The sequence below is a fragment of the Myotis myotis genome, unplaced genomic scaffold (assembly GCF_014108235.1).
Source record: "Myotis myotis isolate mMyoMyo1 unplaced genomic scaffold, mMyoMyo1.p scaffold_m19_p_9, whole genome shotgun sequence".
NCBI lineage: Eukaryota > Metazoa > Chordata > Mammalia > Chiroptera > Vespertilionidae > Myotis > Myotis myotis.
The window spans coordinates 61145573-61169808 of record NW_023416401.1 but is presented as its reverse complement, the minus strand read 5'-3'; the positions used below and the strand labels follow the sequence as shown (position 1 = coordinate 61169808).

The 24236-nt window shown below is 47.9% G+C and overlaps 1 protein-coding gene across 7 annotated transcripts; it reads right to left on the bottom strand.

The window, feature by feature from the left end:
• Positions 1-7326: 7326 nt before the first annotated feature.
• PLAGL2 (PLAG1 like zinc finger 2) lies at positions 7327-24227 on the bottom strand. Of its 7 annotated transcripts, XR_004969883.1 has the most exons (5): positions 24074-24223; positions 18246-18619; positions 13163-15310; positions 9532-9852; positions 7327-8256 (listed from the first exon to the last, which is right to left on the bottom strand). XR_004969883.1 is itself a non-coding variant. In XM_036321611.1 (3 exons), the coding sequence occupies exons 2-3, from the start codon at positions 18503-18505 to the stop codon at positions 14080-14082; spliced, it is 1491 nt and encodes a 496-aa protein (XP_036177504.1). In that variant the 5' UTR covers positions 18506-18619; positions 24074-24223; the 3' UTR covers positions 10212-14079. The 7 variants fall into 7 exon arrangements, 5 of the variants coding, with proteins under 5 accessions (XP_036177504.1, XP_036177506.1, XP_036177508.1 ...); XR_004969884.1 differs by lacking the exon at positions 9532-9852 and having other exon boundaries at positions 7329-8256; XM_036321611.1 differs by lacking the exons at positions 7327-8256; positions 9532-9852 and having other exon boundaries at positions 10212-15310.
• Positions 24228-24236: the final 9 nt, after the last annotated feature.

Genomic DNA, 24236 nt, shown 5'->3' with positions numbered 1-24236 from the left:
GTTATGTCTCTTGACTCTCTCGCAAGGGTTAGGGATCTGAGGTGAAGCAACTTCTCCAGGTGGGTTGAGCTGAGTGGTTTCCCTCAAAGCTCAGTCTCAGGTCAGGCTTTCTAGAGTTAAGGCCACTGTTCCCCTACTTGGTGCAAGTCCATAGCTTCTCCCATCTGCTCATCCCCTCCATTCTGAATCACAAGTATTTGCCCCTTTGTTCCCACAAGTAGGAAATGGTATTTAACTGTGAGCTTTGGTAGCAGTGAGACCTGATTTTAGATTTCCAGCTCCAATATTTTACTGTCAACTCACTTCACCTATCTGTCATGTAAGATTCCTTCAATTGCAAACAGGAGAAACAAGTCAAATTGGCTTAAGCCCAAGGGGAAATACATTGGCTCATAAGTCACCAAGTAAATGGATTATTTGGCTTCAGGTTTGGATAGATCCAAGGGCTCAAAGGATAGCCTTAAGATTCTCCCTTTTCCACTCTGCTTCTCTCTGGTCCATCTGTCCCATTGTCAAGAGCCTTCTTCCCTATGGGGAAGGTATGGAGGACATGGCACAGATGGCTCTAGGCTTACATTAGCCAGTTTGGAAAGCCTAGAAAAAGATAATATCCTCCCCTACTTAAGTATCTATAATAAAAGCATAATATTCTAATTAGACCAGACAGCCAAACGACCTTCCAGACAAAGCTGCAGGAGCCAAGGCAAAGGTGGTTAGGGGCGATCAGGCAAGGCAGGCAGGCAGGCGAGTGGTTAGGAGCCAGTGGTCCCAGATTGTGAGAGGGATGTCCGCAGGGATTGGGCCTAAACAGGCAGTTGGATATCCCCCGAGGGGTCCTGGATTGCGAGCAGGTGCAGGCTGGGCTGAGGGACCGGGACCACCACCACCCCATGCATGAATTTCGTGCACCAGGGCTCTAGTATTTAATATCAATAAATCCCAGGAAAGGTCTCTGGTGGGCCCAGCTTGGATTACTGCTTGCACATATTGGACCACTCACTAAACCCAGGGGAATAGAGTATTATTATGGGCTGCATACTCCAAGGGCTATTGTGAATTTCAACCTCACCAGAATCACTTGGAATGGGTGATGAGGGAAGAATGACTTCCCAAGATAAGGAATGTAGAGCAACAAAAACAATAGTTGCCTATTATACCCCATCCCCTCCAACTCAGTTAATTTGCACTGTTCTAATTTCTTAAGGTGGAAGCTGAGGTAATTTATTTGTGGCCTCTTTTTTTCTCTAATATTGATGTTCAATGCTATAAATTGCTTCCTAAGTACTGCTTTAGCAGCATCCTAGAAATTCTGATATGTTGTTTTTCATTGTCACTCAATTCAAGATACTTTCAAATATCTGATTTTTTCTTTTAATATATTTTATTGATTTTTTACAGAGAGGAAGGGAGAGGGATAGAGAGTTAGAAACATCGATGAGAGAGAAACATCAATCAGCTACGTCCTGCACACCTCCCACTGGGGATGTGCCCACAACCAAGGTACATGCCCTTGACCGGAACCGAACCTGGGACCATTCAGTCCGCAGGCTGACGCTCTATCCACTGAGCCAAATCGGTTGGGGCTGCCCAATTTTTAATTGAGTTTTTTTGTTTTTTGTTATTGAGTTGTAGAAGTTCTTTATATATCCTGAATATTAATCCTTTATCAGATGCATGATTTGCAAAATGTTTTGTCCCTTTGTGGGTTGCCTGTTCATTCTGTTAGTAGTGTCCTTTGATGTAATTTTGATGAAGCCCATTTCTATTTCATTTGTTACCTGTGCTTTTGGTATCATATCAGGTGAATCATTGTCGAGCCAATGTCATGAAGCTTTTCTCCTGTTTTCTTCTAAGAATTTTATAGTTTTAGATATTACACTTAAGTCTTTGATGTATTTTGAATTTATTTTTGTATGTGGTATAAGGTAAGGGTCCAACATTTTTTTATATATTTTTTTATTGATTTCAGAAAGGAAGGGAGAGGGAGAGGGAGAGAGAGATAGAAACATCAATGATGAGAATCATTGATTGGCTGCCTCCTGTACACCCCCTACTGGGGATCAAGCCCACCACTTGGGCATGTGCCCCAATCAGGAATCGAATCCTGACCTCCTGGTTCATAGGTCAACATTCAACCACTGAGCCACACCAGCCAGGCCCAACTTTATTCTTTTCTATGTAGAAATCCAGTTTTCCCAACACAATTTGTTGAAAAGATTGTCCTTTACCCCATTGAATGGTTTTGGCACCTTTGTCAAAAATCATTTGACCATATATGTGAGGCTCAATTTAACTTTTTTAAGATGTGGAATGCAGTAATAACTTAATGTTTTTATCTGCTCATTTTAACCTCTGTTTCAGTTGTGGGTTGGTGTTTATTGCTTATTTCCTCATTGTGAATTATGTTGCTTGGAACTTTATAGGACTGACAATCTTTTATTATCCAGATGTTGTGAGTTTTACCTTGTTAGGTGCTGAATGTTTTTGTAATCCTATAAATCCCCTTGAGCTTTGTTCTGGGACAGTTAAGTTACTGGAAATAGTTTGATCTTTTTGAGTCTTGCTCATAAGATTTTTTAAGGCAATTTCAGAACAGTGCTTATTCTAGGGTTAGTTATTGGCCAATACTGAGACTTTTCTAAGTATTCTCAATGCCCCCATGATATTGTCCCCAGTGCCATGGCTGGTGGGAATAGAGACTATTCTATTCCCTTTCATCTCTCCTGATGGTTCTTTACCTGGCCTCAGATAGTTTCCCCACAGGCTTGTGCCGATCAGTTTTCTGCTGAATATTCAAGGAGACCCTCTTAGCTCCCCAGGAGTTTCTCTGCAGCTCTCGTTCATTCTCTGGCATTTTGTCCTAGGAACTCATTGCTTTGGTCTACCTGAACTCTCTGCACTGTCTCCTCAACTCAGTGCACTGCTCCACTTCAGTCCCCTGTCCTTATGCTACAGCCTGAAAGCTCCCTTAGGGCAGTAAGCTAGGGCAATCATAGGGCTTACCTTGCTTGTTTACCTGCCTGGGATCACTGTCCTTTTTGGTCAATGTCCAGAGCCTGGAAAACCACTGTTTCATGTATTTGGTCTGTTTTTTTTTTCTGGTTGCTTCAGGTGGAAGGATAAATATGATCCCTGTAATTCCAGCTTGGCTAAAAAGAGAAGTCTCTACTACCAGCTTTTTCACCTATAAGATCACAAGGTGTCTGAGAAGGACTGTATGAGTTCTGTTAAGTCAAAGGGTCACTCACACGAGGTGCTCAGTCAGTTATTCCCTCCTCACTCAACAAAAGTGAGTCTAAAGGGCCTGACTCCCAAGAATCTTAGCTTGGCAAGGACTTGGCTGGACTTAGGAGCTCTCTAAGACAGTGATGGCGAACCTATGACACGCGTGTCAGAGGTGACACGTGAACTCATTTTTTTGGTTGATTTTTCTTTGTTAAATGGCATTTATATAAAATAAATATCAAAAATATAAATCTTTGTTTTACTATGGTTGCAAATATCAAAAAATTTCTATATGTGACACTGCACCAGAGTTAAGTTAGGGCAGGGGTCCTCAAACTTTTTAAATGGGGCCAGTTCACTATCCCTCAGACCGTTGGAGGGCCGGACTATAGTTTAAAAAAAAACTATGAACAAATTCCTATGCACACTGCACATATCTTATTTTGAAGTAAAAAAACAAAACGGGAACAAATACAATATTTGTATTTGCATGTGGCCCGCGGGTCGTAGTTTGAGGACCCCTGAGTTAGGGTTTTTCAAAATGCTGACACGCTGAGCTCAAAAGGTTCGCCATCACTTCTCTAAGACCAGAAGCCTTGTAATTGGATCTATGCTAGTCAGAAGCCAGTACCCTCTAACCCAGAGTACCATTATAGCATGAAAATGCCATCTTGGGGGACCCATAGAAAGGCCGAATTATGACTGTGAGCTCCTAGAGATGATGGTCCTAGTTATCCCACTAGACATTGTGGGCACACATCCATTTCACTGATGCTTGGTCCAAGCAAGTCATGGAAATAGTGTCCATGCTCCCTCTCACCAATAACTGATTCAAGAGTAGACATGTTACCCTGTTCTAGCCAGTTACATACAAGATCTTGAAAGTCTAGAGTGGCTTCTGGGAAAGGTTCCCTTCATTTTAAGGGCGTCATGGGAAGACAAATCAGCCTTCTCTGGAGCTGCCATATCCCAAAGTGCCCCTTGGAGCTATTGCCACCATCTTGGTACCAACCTGAGAGTGGAACCAACAGAAAGGATGGCAGAGCTGAGGTGGCCCAAGTCCTTGAAGATATCATTGAGCTGCTGAATCAAACAGCCCATCTTACTTCTGGATGTTCAGGTAAGAAAAAAAAATGTTTTAAGTCAAACTTAAAGCTTCTGTTAGATGCAACCAAAAGTATTGTAACTGAGCCAGCCACCTGGAGAGCTGGAGATCTTATGTGGAGGGGACAGCATCTTAAAGGGATTTTTCCTCCTTTTAAGGAATCCCAAGTTCTTGAGAGCTGTCAGAAGACATGCCCAAGGCCACACTGTAGACTCGGGAGCTCACAGGTCCATCGGCCTTTTCCAGCTGGTGCCTGCTCCACCACAGCTCACGCCCTTGAGATCCTTAGCTCTGATGCTGGGGGCCTCAAAGTTCACCGACCCAAGTCAATATTTAGTTCGCCGGGGCAAGCAGATACCAGAGACTTCCTTTAATTTTTGTGCTGAAATCATGTCCGTGGAGCAAAATATCAAAGTCCCCCAAGCTGTAATCAGCACAGTTACAGGTAGTAACTAGTTGCTATCTATATTTTCTGGACATATTTTTCTGATTGAAAAGAACTTGTTCAAAGGTCCTTCCCAGGCCAATAGAACAGGGCTGATCTCTTAGAGCAGAGGTGAGCACAGGCTTGTGTTTGCTCTTCACACCGAAGCAGGAAGCCCCTCCTTGCCATCCTGGGAGCACATGTGAGCCAAGTGGCCATCTCTCAGTAGAAGGGACTGGAAGGGGCCCAAAGACATCACTTCAACTCCAGAGACTGCCTGGAAAAGAGCTGCCTCGGGCCATACAGAGTTCCTATCTCTAAAGATAGTTTTCTCCTTGCCCACCTGGAAGACCCTCCTGAACCTCGAAGAATTCATTCCTCAGAGTTTCTGAGCCCCCCACTGTGCTGGATGATATTCTAGGTCAGTGGTCGGCAAACTCATTAGCCAACAGAGCCAGATATCAACAGTACGACGACTGAAATTTCTTTTGAGGGTCAAATTTTTTAAGTTTAAACTATATAGGTAGGTACATTGTTATTAACTTAATTAGGGCACTCCTAAGGCTTAGGAAGAGCCACGCTCAAGGGGCCAAAGAGGCGCATGTGGTTCTCGAGCCGTAGTTTGCCGACCATGGTTCTAGGTGAACACCCCTCACATAGAATAGCGTCCAGCAGTGAATAAAAACAAAGTCCCCGTAAGTGTAGAGAAAAAGGCAGATATATAAATAAATACACGATATAATGTCAGATGGTTGTAAGTCTTATAATAAAGCCCAAATCAGAGAAAGGGGAAGGAGAGTGATGGTGTTTTTTTAGAAAGGGTGGTCAGGAAAGGCTTCCCTGAAGAGATGAAATTGCAATAGATGAGCTTAGACCTTAATGAATCGAGAAGCCTGCCATGCAAATATCTAGAAAAGGTTCCAAGTGGAGGGAAGAGCAAGCAAGGTCTTAAGACAGGTTTGAAGATTAGCAGAAGGCTGGTGTCACTGGAAGGAGGAAAAGCATGGGAAATAAAATTGGAGAGATGGCGAGGTCAGATCATGAGCGTCTTACGGCCCATGAGAAGCATGTTGTCTTTTCCTCTTGCATCCAGTCAGACCCCTTGGAGGGTTTGGAGCAGAGAAAGGACATGGCCCAACATGGTTTAGAGAGCCACTCTGGCTGCTATATCTTTGTAAGCACCTGGTACATAGCAAGTGCTCACTAAATGTCAGTAGTTGTCACTGTTTTCAGCCTCATTGGACTCTTGAGCTCACTGAGGGCAGAGACCTGAATAGAGTCGTCTTGTGTCCCCAGTGCCCAGTACAGAGGCGGTGCTACAATGTGTGGATAAACAGATGAGTGACTCCGGACCTGAATGAGTGAGCAAGCAGGAGTGGGCTCTGAGAATGAGACTCGTGCTCCAGAAGTGTGGCGGGGACACACACTTGCCGAGGCCAGGCTCAGTGTGAAGGCAGCATGCCACTGGTCATGCAGCAGAAAGATCAGGTAGGCACTTGTTTTGGTAAGCACCATTGTCTTGGGCCTAAGGACATAGTTGTTGTGGGCTAGGGCAGTCATGGAGAACTTCCTGGAAGATGGGCAAGATGCAAGCTGAAGATACTACAGAGCTGGTATCGTCTCTCCTTGCCTCTAGCTGCCCTGCGAGCTCTCCCACCTCCAAACCACATTTGACCCTCTAGCCATGAGATAAAACCTGAGTTTTTGCACTCAGTTTCTACTTCCAGAAAATGGCCTTAACCTACTCATCTAGCCTGCCTCTCCCAAACAGCCACACTCCGGGCCCTGAACACATCATGCATTTCTCTATCTCAGTGCCTTTGGTCATGCTGTTGACTGTCAGGATTTCCCTTCTCCTGCCCCACTTTCTAAACTACGGCCCATTCTTAAAAGCCCAGCTTTAGTGTCTGATTTCAGAGGGGTCTCCACCCTGTGACCACATACATCACACACAGTTGGGGTGAGCTGTATGCCAAGCTGGACTTTAGTTGGGTTCTCTCTCTTTGAGATGACCATTATGTGCCAGTTAGGCCTCTTGTCCCAGGGTAATTATTAGTAATGTCCCTTTCAATCCCAGATGTGTTCCAGCTAAATGACAAATTATAATAAGGTCACCCTTCATTGCCCCCACTTTTCTCTGCCCTACTGAAATCCTTGGGTAAGAACCATGTTGACAGAGCCCAGCATAACACTCTGACACTTCTGAATAGTCATTCACTCACACAGTAATTTTTGAGGTGCACGTGGGACAAAGCAGCAGACAGGGATGGGGCTAATCATGGCTGACAGCTGCGGGTTGCTCAGGAAGGTGGTGACCCAGAAGCCAGGAATATTCTGGATGAAGAAGCTCCTAAGGGCGAGGTGCATGCGCCCAAACCTGCGCTCCAGCTGCAGATAGGCCCAGTCGGCCTGGGCACTCATGGCCTCCAGCTCCCATTGGATGGCCTCCAGTGGGTCCATAACTGGGTCATCAAGGTTTAGAGGTACCGGTCCTTCCTGTGCCTCCGTCCTTACCTCCAGCTTCTCTGCCTCCTGCTGCTCTTGCACCCCCCAATCGGCCTCCTCCAAGATGGCGGCGCCCTCCTCAATAATCACTTCCTCCGCCTTCCCGCCCCGCTTCAGCAGGAGCCCCCCCACCCCTCTGCGCCACAGGCTTTTGCGGCCTCACCCCCAACAAGGCCGGTTTCCAGGTTACGATCAGTCGCTGCGTAGGCCGCTTCCCGGCTCCCAGGACCTGGCGAGGTGGTCCCAGGGCGGCTGCGAGTCTGGGTGCCCGCATTCCCCTGCTTCTCGAGCCCAAGCCCCCAAGCCAGGCGGCAGGCGCGCGGTGGTTTCCAGGACTTCCGCACTCTCCTCCGCCTTCACCTGCAGAAGCCTCTGGCCTGAAGGGTCTGGGGAGTGAGGGGTGGGGGGAGTTCGGGCAACACAGGGGACTCCTGGAGAGTGGCGGCTGGCGGAACGTGTGGTCTCCAACTCCCTGGCGCGCTCAGCCACCTCGCGCGCTCTTATTGGGATGTGATTCGCTAGGGTCGCCCGGCTGCGAGAGGGAAGGCGGGGTAGGGTGGGGAGGAAGAGACAGAGGAGGGTAGGCTGGGGTCGCAAAGGGCCAGGCCTGGCGGAGGAGCAGGGAACTTCGCGGTGGGGATGAAACATCAGGTGCCAGACAGAACTGGCCGCGTATTAGTAAGGCGCTGGTGGTGAAGTGCGGGGGTGTACCAAGCAAGGAGCAGCTCGGAGTAAGCATCAGGGGTCAAGCCCAACCCCCGGTTATAGACAGAATCTTCCATCACAGCTACCAGGCCAGGCGATTACCGTTCCCGCCATCTGCGGTGGGCAGGTGCGAGTCTCCAGGTGCCCTCAGTCCTCTGCGGCTTTGGGGCAGCTTTGCACTGGATAAATTACTCAGGCGTATGCAGAGGGGCTCAAGAGGTATCCCTTGCAACCAAACTGCGTGCTGAATTGACAGTAATTGACAATTGACGAGCACATGGAGGTGCTCAAACTGAAGAAAGGAGAAACAAGGTCAGAGTAAAAGGTTCCGGGGCAAGGGAGGGTCTCAAGTACTGCCAACCAGGGAGCAAGTGGCATCTGCCTGGTTTCCTCCCCACCAGCTGGGCCCTTCTGGGCCAGTAGGCTGAAAGGTAGACAATTTGACTTAGACTCTGGGGTTACCCCTCCGCTCTGTACCAAACAGTTCCCAAAGGTGAACTCGAGTCTGAAGTGCAGGGTGTGTCTGTGCTTGAATAGGTTAAGACAGTGGTCGGCAAACTCATTAGTCAACAGAGCCAAATATCAACAGTACAATGATTGAAATTTCTCTTAAGAGGCAAATTTTTTAAACTTAAACTATATAGGTAGGTACCTTGTTATCAACTTAATTAGGGTACTCCTAAGCTGGCCTTTGCTAAAGACGTCCTCAATCTGATTGAGGTACGTTCGCTGAGGTCGACCCCTTCCAACTCTCCCATCCACACTCGTCTTGTATACTTGTTTCGTCTATCTCCTTTCCGAAAACTGACTTCTTCACATGGGCCACAAAGTTTCAATCGCACTGTACGTGCACGCCCACACGTGGTATTTGGTGGAAGAGCCACACTCAAGGGGCCAAAGAGCCGCATGTGGCTCGCGAGCCGCGGTTTGCCGACCACTGGGTTAAGAGATTGGATGGACCAGTCCCTGAAGCCCTGATCCTACAATTGCATGTGTTCCTGTGGTCTTGGCTTCAAAACTTGTAGCCTGTGGAGGTGAGTATACCTATGTCCCTGTTCTGCCTTGAATTTTTGCCACCTCCTCCAGAAAGCCTTCATCCTCCCCTGGCGCAATGGGTAAGATAGTCTGAGCCCGCAGGCCCATCCTGGGGCACAAACTCCCCAAGAGGGCAAGGTGGATTTCACTGGGGCGCTAGCCAGAGATCTGACCCATTGAGATGGACAGTGAACATTTGTCAAGTGGAAGGCCAAAGAGATGAAGGGCCCGCCCACTGCCCTTTTTACACAAAACACCTGTTACACACATTAATGCTTGTTAGTGCCCCTTGGACTCCTGGGTTGGACTCCAGAGTTGCACTACTTGGCTAAGGACACTGGCTTCAGACCACAGAAAAGCAAGCTCAGTCTGAGCCCTGGATGGGAGGATTTCAGCACAAGTGATGGGACCCAAGATAGTGATAACTACCTTTATTAGCGACTGGCCAAGCCATGTCAACCTCTCAACAGTTTGTCTGAACCTAATGGATCGGCACAAGTGAGCAAGGTCAGGTCCTAGCTCTGTTACTTACCAGTTGTGCACCGTGAGCAGTGGATAACATTTTTCTTGGACAACCAGTATCCATTCATTCTTCATAATAGTACCCCAAATTTCCTCTGAGAAACACATTTTCCCGTCGTCACTGGCTTTTGGTGACTGGTTTGGGGATGGCACAGAATCCCATCAAGGCCAATGAGACAGGAGATGCTTCCTGGGGTTTTTGTGAATAAAAGGACTCCCTTTCTTTTCCTGGTCAGCACTGTGTGAGAATAACGGGTCTGGAATCATAGCAGCATTCTACTCCTACACAAAGGGACAAGCCACTTCGTAGGCCCTGAGGATGCAGTCACAACTGCACGAGATAGGGCAGAAAGAAATGAGAATGCTCAGATCAACCTTCTGAACTGCTGGATCAATCCTAACCTAAAGAGTAATCTACATCTGGCGTTTCCAGTTTCATGAAATTTCATTAAGCTGATTTGATTTTCCTGACCTTTGCATCCAAGATTAAGTGATAAATGATGCCACTTACCTCAAAGGCACCCTAGATCTTTTATTTCAAATTGCAAAGTTTCTAGGTGCCAAAGTGTAGATCATTCCTGTCCTATACTCATCATCTCCTTAGATGCTAAAGATGTTTGGAGGTTCCAATTCTCCCCCCAGGCTCTCCCCAGCCCTTTCCCAATCAGATAGGTTCACAACTTCCAAACACATCATTCAGAAGTTTTTAATAAACAACTTCATTATAAAAACTTTTTTTGAAAATGTAATTCTGTAAAACATTGAAAATCTACTTTAACAAAGATATGCCCTGTGCATTTTCTAATGGCACTTATATTTTACAATTAAAAACCTTGTTTTATATAAAGCCAAAAATACTCCAAGAGGTTATTCACTGTGTTTACAAAGTGCTAGAAGGTTTTTGTCTTGTATCTTTATCTTTAAATAATCTGGCATTACGAAAGAGAGGCTCCAAAGCCTTGACCACTGGGAGGGAGGGGCGCGTATGAGAAGTGGTGTTTCAGGAGCTCTAGTGCCGAATATTCAGAGGGGGAGATGTGCATATGGGGAGAATCAGCTAAGAAAATCAGCTTATATCTAAAGAAATTGGAATAGAACACTTCTTCCAAACACCTCAACAGAGGCACTAGATTATGATGACTCCTTCTCCTGTCAGAACCACAACACCCTCTTCCCTAGCCACAGCCCCTACTCTCCAGTGGTGAAGGTCACAGCCAATTCCTTCCACAGCAGGTTCAGAGTTCCAGGAGAGGCCAGGCTGGGGTCCCAGAGGAATCTGGATTTTTCTGGCCAACACCTGCCTAAGGCAAAGTTTATTACATAAATATCCTTGTTAGAAGTAAAATATTGATCCTGTACAATATAAATTGTTTTAAAAAAAAGTCGTGTTTACAAACAGCTCCTAGATAAAGAGGGGAGGTAGAAGAGGGGTGGAGAAAACAACTACCAAAAAGAAGGGGTGGATTTAAAGGGCTACTAGGGGAAAGTTTAGGGTAGTAGGAGAATTTCAACTTAGGACAATATCTACGAGCAAAAAAAGTAATCACACCTGCTTCCTAGATTTCCTTTAACAAAATGCCATTTGTAAAAGGTTTGGGGGGGGGGGGGACTCATTGGTGCTCCTTTCCCTCTCACTTCTTTGAGATGTGCACAGATCCTTGGTGCTGACAGAGTTGGCATGCTATCCTCTGGCCCCCAGGACTGCACTCAACGGTGACCAGCTACTGTACAGGGTGGGAGGTGTCTGCCCCAATCAGGGAAGCTCATCGCTGACAGAAGTTCGAGGAGATGGTGGGGAAAGGGGGCATCACCCCTTCTTCCTGGTCCCCGTTTGGTCTCAGCCACATGCCCCTCAGGCTTTCATGGCCTCAGTAAGGGTACTGAAGTGGGTTTGGTACTGAGTGGAGGATAAAGCTATTCTTATCCTTTGAACAACCAGGTCAATAAGGCTTTTTTTTTTTTCTTTTTTAAATTATGGAAAGGAAGGTTTAAGGAACAGCTAGGTGGCTATGGTCAAAAAAAAAAAAAAAAAAGTAAAGGCAGATGTTCCTCTGCATTTGCAAAGTTCACAGTGATAGGGAAATTCCTTGTAGGTGGTGAGGGCACTGAGGAAGAGGAAAGGGAGCAGGAGGGAAAGAAGGGGAGGAGGCAAGGCTCCAATTACAAGGTTTTAAATAGTTGCTCTGCCTGTCCTATGAGTGTCCCAGTACCACTAATGGCGGAGAGGATTCAAGGAAGGGACAGGAAAGAGCAGGCAGAAAGGAGGGTTCTCCCCTAACAGCCTGAGTCTGTGGCCAGAGGCCCGTTTTCCTCTGTAAAGGAAGGGTGCAGGGAAGGTGGTAAAGGGTTCCTGGGTCTAGTGATGAAGACCAGAGACAAGGAGAATGGCAGCACCGAGTCCTGCTTGGATCCTCACATACCATTTCCTGTAATACGAGTCCCAATAACATGCACAGCATGCAGGAGGTGGCTGCGTACCAAGGTGGACGCTTTTTTAAAAATAAACCTTAATCAGTCCCTGGGACTCACTGAAACTAATTTTTAGAAGCAAATTACCTAGTCTGATTCCAACCTTGCCAGATATTATATCTGGTTTTATTTTTTAAAGGTATCCCAAGATACCCTGCCTAAATCAAAACATGCTTAGTCACTCCACATTGCTTCCAATCAACGGCTAGAGAGCTACATTTTAAGGCTTTCACCTCAAACAAAGAGTACTGGCCTGGGCTGAAGCAGAAGCCTGGGTCTTGGACCTGCTCAGTTTCTGATGATAGACCTAAGTTATCTAGATGGAAGGGGAAGAAGGTGAGGACTGGGAGGAGGCTGAGGCAGTTCCTCGGTAGTTTGTCCTGAAATCCTAGTGGAGAAGCCAGCACGAGGCACCTGCCATGAGAAGTGCCCAGAAACTGCTGGCTGCATCTGTAGGAGTTAACAGTAAAGAGGTAGAAGTGTGTTTCTGAATCAGAGTGGAGGTATCTCAGGAGAGTCCCACATTGGTGGTCCCTGAGCTATCTCCCTTCCATGAGTGGGAAGAGTGCCCATGCAGAACTGAGATGAAGCAGGGATGGGGTTCGGATGGGCAAGGGCTGTGCTGTCTGTGGCAGAGAGCCCCACAAGTCAGAAGAACTAATCATTTGTTGCAAGTAATCTTGCTGAGTATTGGGGGCAAAGCTGATGGGGGCCACAAGAGGAAGGTGGAAGTTCTTTGATGGAGAGCAGAAAAGCCTATGTACAGTGGCCCTGAGTCCAAGGGATCTGCAAAGTAGAGGAGAGAGGAGGGACACTGTGGGTAAGAAAAGTTGGGTGTGGGAAGCAATGATGCACCCATAAGTTAGGACTCAACTATCTGCCCAGTCCTAACTTTCTGAAAACTCCTCTTCCTACAGTTCCACAACTTCCTGGAAAAGGGACAGTTAGGAGACAAATGAGGGGTTCACACCCTCTCCTTTGCTATTCACACCAGCCTAGAACCGAAGCCCCTCCTTCTAAGACTCATGATAACAGCTCATGATGCTCAGGGTAGGGGATAGGGAATGGGGAGGTGATGGAAGTGGGCATGCCTTTTATTTCTTCCCCTCCCCAGTTCAAGAGGAGAATGAGGGGGTCATGATGTATACTCGGAGAAAAGTAGAATTGCAGACCTGTGAGAAAACCGCTCCAATCTTCTTGCCTGTCTCCTGCAGACACTGCTGAGGAAGGCAGGAACAGATACAGTCATGGAAGATGGCAGAGACTGAAGCAGTCCAAAGTCAGTTTATTTCCCCACAGGGGAAAAATATGACCTCAAGTGAAGAGAAGTCAGCGAGACCCGACTCCGCCTTGTAAACAGGGCTCCAGTTAACACCAGGTACCAAAAGGTTCCAGCTGGTGCCAACTGGAATGGACTGGTGGGAATGAATTCACGGTGTGTAAACAATGTTCACTGCAATCATTCTAAGGCTAACAGCTCGGCAAGGGAGGTGAAATGGTGTGTCTGAAGCGACTGTGTAAACAGTACCGTTGCTGGACAACACTGACTGAAAATGGAGGTGCTGGTACAGGAGGGATGGGATGATGGGGAAGAATAGAGGCCTTCTCTCCTGCCCGCTGGTTGGAAGCAGGTGATGGAGCCAAGTGACCCTCTGTCATCAGGGCCTGACCAACTGTGTGGGGTCTGCAGGTTGGGACCAGAAGGCGGCTTCTTCGGCTATTTTTCTCGAGGTCATCCAAAGTGAAACCCTGTGTCTCCAACAGGTCACCCCTTCTCCAAAGAGAATGAGGTTCTGACACTTTGGAGAAAGAGAGGACTAAGTGTGGCTCCCGATTCAGATAAAAAAAAAAAGTAAAAATACCTGAAGTCCTATAGTATGTGATCTTTTCATGGGGTTGGGGCTCAAAGTTCCTCTTGGAACTGATCCTGGAGCCTGAGCCCCCAAACCAAGTGCTCCATACAGATACTGGATTTTTTCTGTTTGAACCCAGCTCTGAAAGCTCAGCTGCCTTTATGGGGGATACAGATAGGATGGGTACTGAAGCGCCCTGACAGATTTCAAGACTGAGCTGAGGGCCTCCTTGGGGGCTACTGGAATGCCTGGTGGAAACGAGGCAGGGTGGTGGTGCTCAAGCCAGAGGTGAAAACAGGAGGCAAGGAGTGCAGAGGCCCAAAGTTCAGAGGTCCCCCAGCTCCCGGGGAATCTTGAGGCTGAGCTTGCAATGTGGTGAGCAGGGGCTGTGCCTCAGCCTGGGAGTAGCCCATGACCAGGCCTCCTGTGGCCCCAGGAGGGTTACATGAGGGCAGGTTGAGTGGAAGAAAGCCCAGTAAGTGGGAGAAGTCCACATTAGCAGCGCAGAGGGCCTCAGAGAGGTTGGCGGGGCTCTTGGTGAGCAGTGCTTCATCTAGGAGGGCCGCAGCTGCCGCCGGCTGAGGTGAGGCGGGCTGGGGTTCTGCGGATGAAAGAGACAGGCTTCCAGGAAGTTCCGCCATAAAACTATCCACCTCCACTTTGGGCAATTTGTCGGGCAAGTATGAGGTAGATCCAAGCTGGTATTTTGGAGGAAGCTGAGCTGGAGAAGAGATAGGTGAAGATTCCAGAGGATAGCTCATACCCATGGGCAGCGTGTTGTGCACCAGGGAGTGTGGCATGCCTGCACTGGGCATGGGAGGGATGTGGGCGCCATACATGCCCATGGGTAACATACTAGGGAAGGCCTTGGCCCCCATCATGTCCCGAGAGGCCATGCACAGCACTGGGCTCAGCTCTTCCTTCACACTGACTGTGGAACTGCAGCTGAGTAGGCCTAACATGTCCACTGGCTCTGTCTTAATTTTGAGCAGCTCCTGCGAGTGGCTCTTCTTGACATGCCGTGTCAGGTGGTCCTTGCGGCCAAACCGCTGGGCACAGTACTGGCATAGGAAGTCCTTTCGGCCTGTGTGCACCACCAGGTGCCTCCGCACATCCTTACGAGTATAGAAGCGCCGGTCACAGTGGTCACAGGGATGCTTCTTTTCCTTGGCACCCCCTGCTACCCGGCGTGAGTGGGCCTTCAGGTGCTCTAGCAGGGCCTGGGTACTCTCAAAGGTCTGCAGGCACACCTTACAGCTGAGGTCACCGTTGCTAGCGGCATGCATGGCCAGATGGCGCCGGTAGCCCAGCTTCGTATTGTAATTCTTACCGCACTCGGAACAGTGAAGAGCCTCTTTGTTGGGGTCGTGGGTCTGCAGGTGGTTCCGGAGATGGTCCTTGCGGTGAAACATCTTATCACAGTACATGCACTGGTGTGGTTTTTGGGCTGAGTGGGTAGCCATGTGCCTGGGATAGGGATGGAGGAAAAGAAAGACGAGATCACAAGGGCTGGCCAGACTATTGAGGTGCCCATTATCAGGGAACTAGATATAAAAATTATGATAGGGCCATGCAATGGAATGGATGGAATACCACGCCAACTATATTCTAGATATCTCTGCCCACCTGAAGAATCAAATATAGGGTGGGGGGCAAAAGTAGGGTTACAGTTGTCTGTATGAAAAACAATACAATAGCCGAAACCGGTTTGGCTCAGTGGATAGAGCGTCGGCCTGCGGACTGAAAGGTCCCAGGTTCGATTCCGGTCAAGGGCATGTACCTGGGTTGCGGGCACATCCCCAGTAGATGTGCAGGAGGCGGCTGATCGATGTTTCTCTCTCATCAATGTTTCTAACTCTCTATCTCTCTCCCTTCCTCTCTGTAAAAAATCAATAAAATATATTTTAAAAAAAGAAAAGAAAAAGAAAAACAATACAATAATTAATAAATAATAATACAATAAACTATTCCATGTACTCACACTATAAACCTACTTTGCCCCACCCTGTATATACTATTTTCTTTCAGCCTTGTATATTTAGTAGCAAAACATCAGGAACAACCTAAATGTTCATCAATAGGGAACTGGTTAAATAAATTATAATAAATTCATAAAATAACTCAACTTTTAAAAATGAGGCAGCTTTCCATGTACCCACAGGGAAAAGCTCCTAAAATATAGTAAATGGGGAAAAGCAAGGAGACAGAAGACTGCATATAGACTGGCACTATGCATACAAAAAGAGGGAAATATGTATAAGTTTGCTTATATGTGCTTAAAATATTTCTGGAAGGATCTAAAAGAAACTGACAACACTGGTTGCCTTTGGTGAGAAGACACATGCGGCTTATGGGTGTGATGGAGCATTTTCATTGCATCTTTTAGTACCTTTCTAATTATGTGAATGTATTTCCTTTTAATAAATTATATTTAAAAATTTTTAAATGACACAATAAAGGGAAAATGAAGTTTAGATATACTTCCTGATCTGGGGCTGAGTCAAAAAAGGAAGTTCAATATAATGTATGCAATACAATCCCTTGTGAAAATAAAAAGGGATACATGTTTGAATGCCTCAGCAAGGACACATAAGAAACTGACCCTCCCCCTCACCTCTCCGGGTGCCTTTGGGGAGGAGAATAGTGACTTCAAATGTGAGGACCATTCATTTTTCACTGCATGCCCATTTGTACCATTTAAATTGTTTGCCATGTAAACCAGCAACATATTTTAAATGTTTTCATGGTACATCAGTGTCCATTGGTTTACCTGCTCCCTGCTGGCTGGAAAACAGCTCAGAGTCTAGGAATTACAATCCAGAGCTCCATAATACATTCAGAATCAATTCAGCAAGACTTTTAGGGCCCACCATTTGCTAGGCCCAGTGTGAGCTGAGTCATTAACCTTGTTCCCCATAAGAGGCTAAAAGCATTGAGCAGTCCCACCCACCAGTAAGTGGCAGAAACTACATTTAAACACAGACCTTCCTGAGAACTGGGCTCACTTAGGAATGCCACCACTGTCTCTAGTATGGCACCCAGTGATCTTTTCTACCTAAAGAGCATCAAACCTGCCCATTCCTCTCATGCTCACACGTACGAGGATTACTGTTGACCTCCTATGACATAACTGACATGAGAACAGACGAGAAGTGCTGCGTGACCCACAGCCCACTTCCCTTGTTTGGCAAGTGAAGAAACTGGAGCTCAGAGGTTCGGTGACTCACCCAAGATCACACAATAGGTGGAGTCAGAGGTCATGCCTCCTGGACTCGGACCTTCTTACAGCCTCCCAGTCACCTAGACTGTCACCAGGACGGTTTTAGAGGGAGCATTTGAGCTCACACTCCCCGGCATGTATCATCATTTTGGTTCAAATAAACACATAAAAATTCTCAAAAAAAAAGATGGTCCAACAGGACAGCTCCAACTGGAGTCTACCTAAGACATAGGAGCACAGAATCAAAGCGTTCCTGAGGCCCACAGAACTGTCACGCGGGCAATTCTGGGCACCTACTACCCTGTAACCTGTTTTAGCTCCTTCCTATCAACTGTTTTCCAGAGAAGGAACTGAGGCTTTCTGTGGTCATCTTGTTCATATATTTACCTATTTGCTCTCTGTCTACATTAAGACAGTAAACTCAAGGAGGGCCAGCACTCCCATCTATCTGTGCCTGGTATATACCAGGAGCTCAATCAATCATGATAGATGAATAGATAAAAAACTGCACCAGGCAGCTTATCTCATTTGTAAAGGGCATGTTCATGTTCCTCTAATAGAAAAGCAAAGATAAAATCAAAATTGCTTTTAGCTGGCCCCTTTCTCTTCAAAGCTGCTCTGCTTACATTCAATTTCACTTCAGCAGGGGTTCTTGGGCTTACAAGTTTCAGGAAAGCCACTGACCCAGAGGACACCAGGGACTCTACAGACACAGAAGTAATCACTTGGATGGTTTAGTAGAAGAGGCACTGTAGTACCTAAGAAGCTATGTGACCTTGGGTAAGTTACTTCCCCACTCTGAGCCTCCACTTTAAAATTTATAGATTGGATCACAGCATCTCCTCTACCTTCTAAAGTTCTAAGATGGATTCCTAATTTCTGGCTAAGATTTTCACTGTTACCTTACAGGAGTGGGGAAACTGGTATAGAAAAAAATGTTCAATCTAGTTTGTTCATGGCTATCTGATATTGAACCCAACATATTCTAGTGTTTGAATAAAAAAACACCACCATTATTTTTAAGTGAGTGACCCCAAATGGTTGGAATTCAGGGCACATTTATGAGATCAGGACACATTTATGAGACAAATTAACCTCTCCTCTTCTGCCACACGCAGTGGAGTCTCTGGCTTTGTCCTCCGGGAACCTCAGGACAGGAAGAGGTATGGGAGTGTCACCTACCTATACAGCTTATACTTGGAGGCAAAAGACTTGCCACAGTGCAGCTGAGGGCAGCTATATGGTCTCTGCTCTGGATGGGGAAGGCTGTGAGGCCTCAGCTTCTCCCCATTTGAGAAGGGTGTCCCCGAGATTTCACATTGGCACTTCACTTGACTCTCCGCCTCCCGGCCCCGAGGCCTGGGAACTATTTTCCAGCCCACTTCCTCCTCCTGCTTTGCATCTTGAATCCAGGGGGGGACGCTGGTGAAAAATGTGGTCATGGCAAGGCTAATGGCGAAGGGCCATGTTACTCAGAAAGCCTCCCCATCGGCTTCACACAGGCTCTCTGCTCTGTCACAGCTTCCAACGCAGCCTTCAGAAAACAATCTCTTCACCTGAAACATCAGAACATCTGGTGTTAGGGAGCCAAATACCATGGAAATATGGGTTCTGGAGACAAACAGAACCCCGTTCCAATCCCGGCCCTTCCAAATACTTCCCTGAACTGTTTCCTCATATACAAAATAAGCTTAGTAATCTCTTAAATCATAAGAATGTTCTGAAGATTAAATGAGATAATATAAAACATTCAGCAAAGGCTGGGAACCTAATAAAAGCTTAGTGGTAACCATTATTCATTAGTGCCACCTAGGCTACTGGAAACAAGATAATCTGAGGAAATAAAAGCCCTAAACTCCAAACTTTCTCTTCTAATTTCTCTTTCACATCCTTTCCATTAAACTTAGAGATTGCAGCATATCCTCTTCCTCCTCTTTACCCTAACTCCCCCTCACCCACTCCTTTCCACAAGTCTCCTACTCGTGGAGGTGTTAAGGAGCAATAAAATGCCCAAAAGGCAACAGAAAAGAAGGAAAAGCCTTTACTTAGGAAATTTACACCCTGAAAAGTCAGCCCCTGTGACAGATTTTGTTTTGTTTTGTTTTAAATATGCCTCCTGCATGCCCCCTACTGGGGATCAAGCCCACAGCCTGAGCATGTGCTCTGACAGGGAATCGAACTGGGGACCTCTTGGTCCATGGGACGAAGCTCAATCCATTGAGCCACACCAGCCGGGCCAGATGTGTTTCTTAGCAGCACATCAACATCAAGAGATTCTATCTGAGGAGGCAACAGCACACTCAGCATTTCCACTAAACCAGTGCTGGTCCCATCCTGCCCTCCACTGCTTCTCTGAGTCTTTTTGTCTCAGGCCCAGACCATGCTTCTTTAACAAAGCCTGTCCGATACCCCAAGTTGCTGAGGGGCCCCTCCTATAGACCTCCATAGTGCACATTCATTTCTCCGTTACGAGCAGGTTAACAGCACACTTGCGTTAGAACTTAGTCTCCTCCTCCAAACTCTGATTCTTTGAGGGCTCAGATCATCTCTCATCTCCATACGCCTAGCACCTAGAAAAGGACCCTCAGCTTTCTTTTAGGTGAGTAAGTTAATCGTTGAATATACGTTGATTCTCATAGGCTTAACTTAGGCTCAGGAAGTTCTGGTTTAAACTGGGTTATAGCACTTCCAAAGTGTGGAGCCATTACCCTGAAGTATGCTCCTTTCTTTTATTGAATAGACGGGGTAGGGACTGGGGAGGGGAGAGGCTGGAGCAGGTGTCAGTACTTCTTTCCTGACATCAACTCAGAGGAAGAGGACAGGAGTTACCAAACTGACTCAAAAGGGGACAACAGATCCACATTCACATTCACAAGCTCATCAAAGAGTACCAATTGCAATGCAATTTGCTGCAACAGGGATTCCCTTTGAAGAGGTCATGCCAAAATATAGTCATGAGACCTTTCCATGTGAAGGGAGCAGAGATGGTAGCTGGGGGTTGTCCACGAGAATCTGGGGAGGGCTCCAACCATACACACTAGCTGTGAGCCACAGAATGCTTGCTCAGCTCATTAGCAACTGCTGCTTACAGTGACCATTCATCCAACAGACTGGCCTTGAACGAGATGATAGGATCAGCGGGTTCATGCTCTAGAGAGCTTTGCTCATCATTAACATGAGCTATGTATGTCCTGTTCAGAAACCATTCCACTTGTTGAAGAAACGTTGCAATGTAATATGATAAACATTTCCTCATCATGAGTGGAGATTTGCCTAGAATGATCTGCACAAAGGTGGCTGCACTTTGCATGAATCACATGCTGGTGAGGTATAGGTAGCACCAAAAACTAGTCCCACTTGAGCCTTCAAGTCAAGGCGTATTTACCTGCTTCATTATAAACCTCAAAGGTCCCTGATGTCCTGCTTTCATTGTTTAAGTATCCTCCTTCTTCACAAGGGTGGAATTACCTGTTTATAATATCAGCGATTACTATGCACCTTGGAATTGAGTAGATAGGAAGCTCAAGTTTGAATGTCTAATTTGGAGGGGATTTCCTTTACCTTCAAAGTCAAATTCTGCTTCCTCTTGATATCTGAAATCATGCACCTCCACCTCTGGAAAGTTGGGAATGGCAGCCAGAGGGAAGCAAGTTGTACCATCCTGGCTAATGTGAGAGGGGAGCCTAGCCCTGGAAATTCCGCACAAACTCAGAAAGAGAACAGTACATCCCCCACCTCCCACACGTCCACCTCATCTGTTCTCCTGAACAAGCACAAACAAGACACAGCAATTTAGTATGAGTAATGGGCTTCTAGGAAACAGGCTCATGAGGTTGTATTCACAGAACCAAAGGAGGAAGCCAGCAGCCATGTGCTTGCCTTGATCTGCATTTAATGGGGCTATGGCTTTAAAAAGAAAACAGCCAACACCCTGATCCTACTCACCCTAGCTTTTAAAAAGGCACAGCGGAAGTCCTTACCTACAGTCATTGAAAAGCTGCTGGATGGCCAAAGCTGCTAGTGTTACCTTAAGGAGTCCTTTTGGGAATCTAGTCTCTCTCCCTCTGTCTTTTGTCTGCAAACTCCACTCCTCCAAAGGAATCCTGAGCTTTTCTCACGTCAGGCCTATTCCTTCAGTTCTTCCTTGGCAAAACTGTCAAAGAATTCTGCTTCCCTTCAAAGCTGCTCTTCTGGTCTCACATGCTAACTTTAACTACAGAGAAGCTGACAGAACCTGTTCCCATAAAACAAACACAATCACTCCCAGTTACTGGTCTAACTCAGTATATTTTCATCCCAAGATTCCTTCTGGCACCTGATCTGAAGAGGGAGGCAGTGTGGAAAGAACCTTGGACTTGCTATCAGAAGAGCTGCCACTCACTGGCTGTGAAACTATGGGCAGGTTATTTTGTTTCTCTGAACCTCCGTTTCCTCAATTTCTAAGATAGAGATTTATTGAGAACATTTGAGATCTTGCTTCCCGACCTCAATCTGGCTGAAATAAATGGTTATAAAATTTTTTTTTAATAAAATCGAGATTTATTATCCTTAACTATAATATTCTCATGGAGGATTAAGTGAAATAATACTCCTGAAAGCATCTGACATATAAAATGTGTGAATACGCGCAGTGTCATCTCTGACATCTAATTTGTGTCTGCCTCTCTCCCACATGGGGCCTGAGTAGGACTACTGTTTCCCCTCCCCTTTAATGTTACTTTTCAGACCTCAGCTTCCTTCCCTTCCCAACATCTCCCCAGAATGCAACCTTCCCCTTTTCCCCTCACAATTAACCCTCAGTCATCCCCTCTCACCAGTCCCTCTTTACTTTACCTTCCTGGGCCAGAGCTCTCTCACGTGAGGCATCTCTTCCTTTATTAAGTCTCTGTACCACAAATACAAGTGCCTGCTAAAAACTCTGTAGGCCCCCTTTGGAAGCTGAAAGGAGACCAATTGCTCCCCAGCCTGTCTGTCCTCTGTTGTGAGCCATCATACCCGCTGCCTTCTGATGAAACTAGTTTTTATGATGTTACATCATCTCTATAGAAACTGTGTTCTTTCTCCATTATTAGCCTGTTTCCTCATCTGTAAAGCTAAAAATACTAACCTCACAGGCTTGTTGTAAGGATTATGTGAGTCAGGTATGCAAAGAGCTCAGCATAGGGCCTCTCTGGCAGTAAGCACCCAACAAAAGGCAGCTATTATCTTTGCCTTTGTATTGAGTTGCCTGTTCCCACCTTTGGCTGCCACACTAGAGTTCTCCCAACCCTCTCAAACGCTGTGGAGAAACAGCCCTCCTGCAGCAAGGAAAGGGTTAACCTCTAAGTGTTCTTAACTGGAGAGACCCACAGAGGATTAACAGCTCCACTTCAGTGACTACCCTAAAATAGCTTTTATCCCTCCTGCCTAAGAGCTACTTGGGGATCTGAAGAACTCAATTCAACACCTGCCGAGGAGGAAACACACCCTGGAACCCATTCCTTGGGGCGGATAGAATCTTTCCTTAAGCAGAACCCAAAATAGCAACTGGGAAATTATAAATAGACTTAAAGAGGGAGAAAAAAAACACACCCAACAACACAGATCCTGACCTGGGCACCAGAAATGAATCCAAAAGACACACTGACTGGCTGGGAAACGGGGGACGCAGAGAACGAGAAGAGCTGCCCCCGCACGCGCGCTCACACACGGGGAGTGGTGGGAGAGTTAAATGACAGGGCCGGGGAGTCGCGGCGCCTTGCATCATCCGTTCCAGGAGACACCGACTGGATGAGCAGGGCTTGGGTCTACTCCGGGGCTGCCAGTCCTGTCCGTTCGGACGGGCCCCCTCTCGGGTCCCTCTGGCTCGCGATGTCCTTCATCCCCGCTGCCTCCCACTGCGAGGAAGCCTGGAGGAAAGGGCTGCCGCTCACTGCGGCCCCATTTTCACCAAGAGGAGAGCTGATTAGATGCCCACCCCCACCCCCGTCCCAATCTGGTGACCCTACCTGGGGGGGGGGGGGTGTCCAGAAACCCAAGGCCAGCCTCTATCACAGCCCTAAACTGACAGGTGGAAAAACACACAAGCCAGAGACAAGCCGCGCGGGCAGGTGAAGGCACCACCAGCTCCCCACGCCAGCTGTCCCCATGGCGTCCACCTTACAGGTCCCTCCCCCACCAGGCTGGGCCGCAGCGGGGGGCTGCACTGCAGGGACCCGCTTGGCTCCCCCGGCAGCTTCTGGAGTCTAGAAGGTTTCATCCCCCTGGGGCTGGGCGGGGGGGAGAAGGGGGGATGGCTGCCGGGGAAGGAACACATTCGGGGACGGGTTTGGAGGTCTCAGGGACGGGAAGGAAGGGCGAGTATGACCAGGGATCATGAGCTAGCCAACTGGATCTCTAAGGAACACCCCCCCCCAAAAAAAAAAAAAAGACACTGGGGAATTATGCGGACTGGAAGGTTCCAGGTAGTCACAAGTGAATTCCCCGAAGTTCAAGAGTCTGGAAACGGGTGTTGGGGTAGGAGAGACCTCAGGTCCGGGAAGAGGGTCGCTGCGGAGGGAACCGTGGGTAGGTCCTGCCGGGGTTGCGGGCAGCCTCGAACAGGGTGGCGAGGCTCTGGGAAAGGAAGCGGAGGGTGCAGAGCGGGCTCCCGGCAGGGCGGGGGTCGGCAGGTCTGAGGAGGCGTGTCCGGGGAGCGAGCAGGTGCAGCTCGTCTGGGTCTCCAGGGACCCGGGGCCGGGGCGGTGGACCCTTCGGGCTGCGGCTCCCAGTCTCCGACGGGAGGGGGGGGGCAGTGGAGTTTCTTCGCGGCCCCCAGAGCCCGGTGGCTGGTCCGGGGAGAGTTTTCGTCACCGCGGGGCCTATCTGGGCCCCGGCTGACGCACAGGGGGCCCCGGTCGGGGGTGTGGACGACCGCGCTGAGGGGCCCAAGAAGAGGGGCGCCGCCGCTCGGGGTGCCGGGCGCGCGGGCGCAACGAGACGGCCTCCCGCCCCGCTCCCCGCCGTCCCCCGGGGCCCTCGCCGGCACTCACCGCGCTCGGGGCCCCGCACTGCGGGCCGGGCCGCGCTCGGGCTCCGCCGGGCCCGCTCAGGCCCCGGTAGTGGCGGCGGTCGGGCCATTGTACGGTGCATTGTGGGAGCCGCGCGAGCGGGCGCTCGGGCAGGGGAGGGGGCGGTGCCGCGGGCTCTCTATGG

Excerpts from the sequence above, each read along its gene's own strand:
- PLAGL2 (XM_036321611.1), bottom strand. The coding sequence starts at position 18,505 with ATGACCACATTTTTCACCAGCGTCCCCCCCTGGATTCAAGATGCAAAG. Across the intron at positions 15,311-18,245 it reads TCCAAGTATAAGCTGTATAG|GCACATGGCTACCCACTCAG; the intron begins GTAGGTGACACT and ends TCCCTATCCCAG.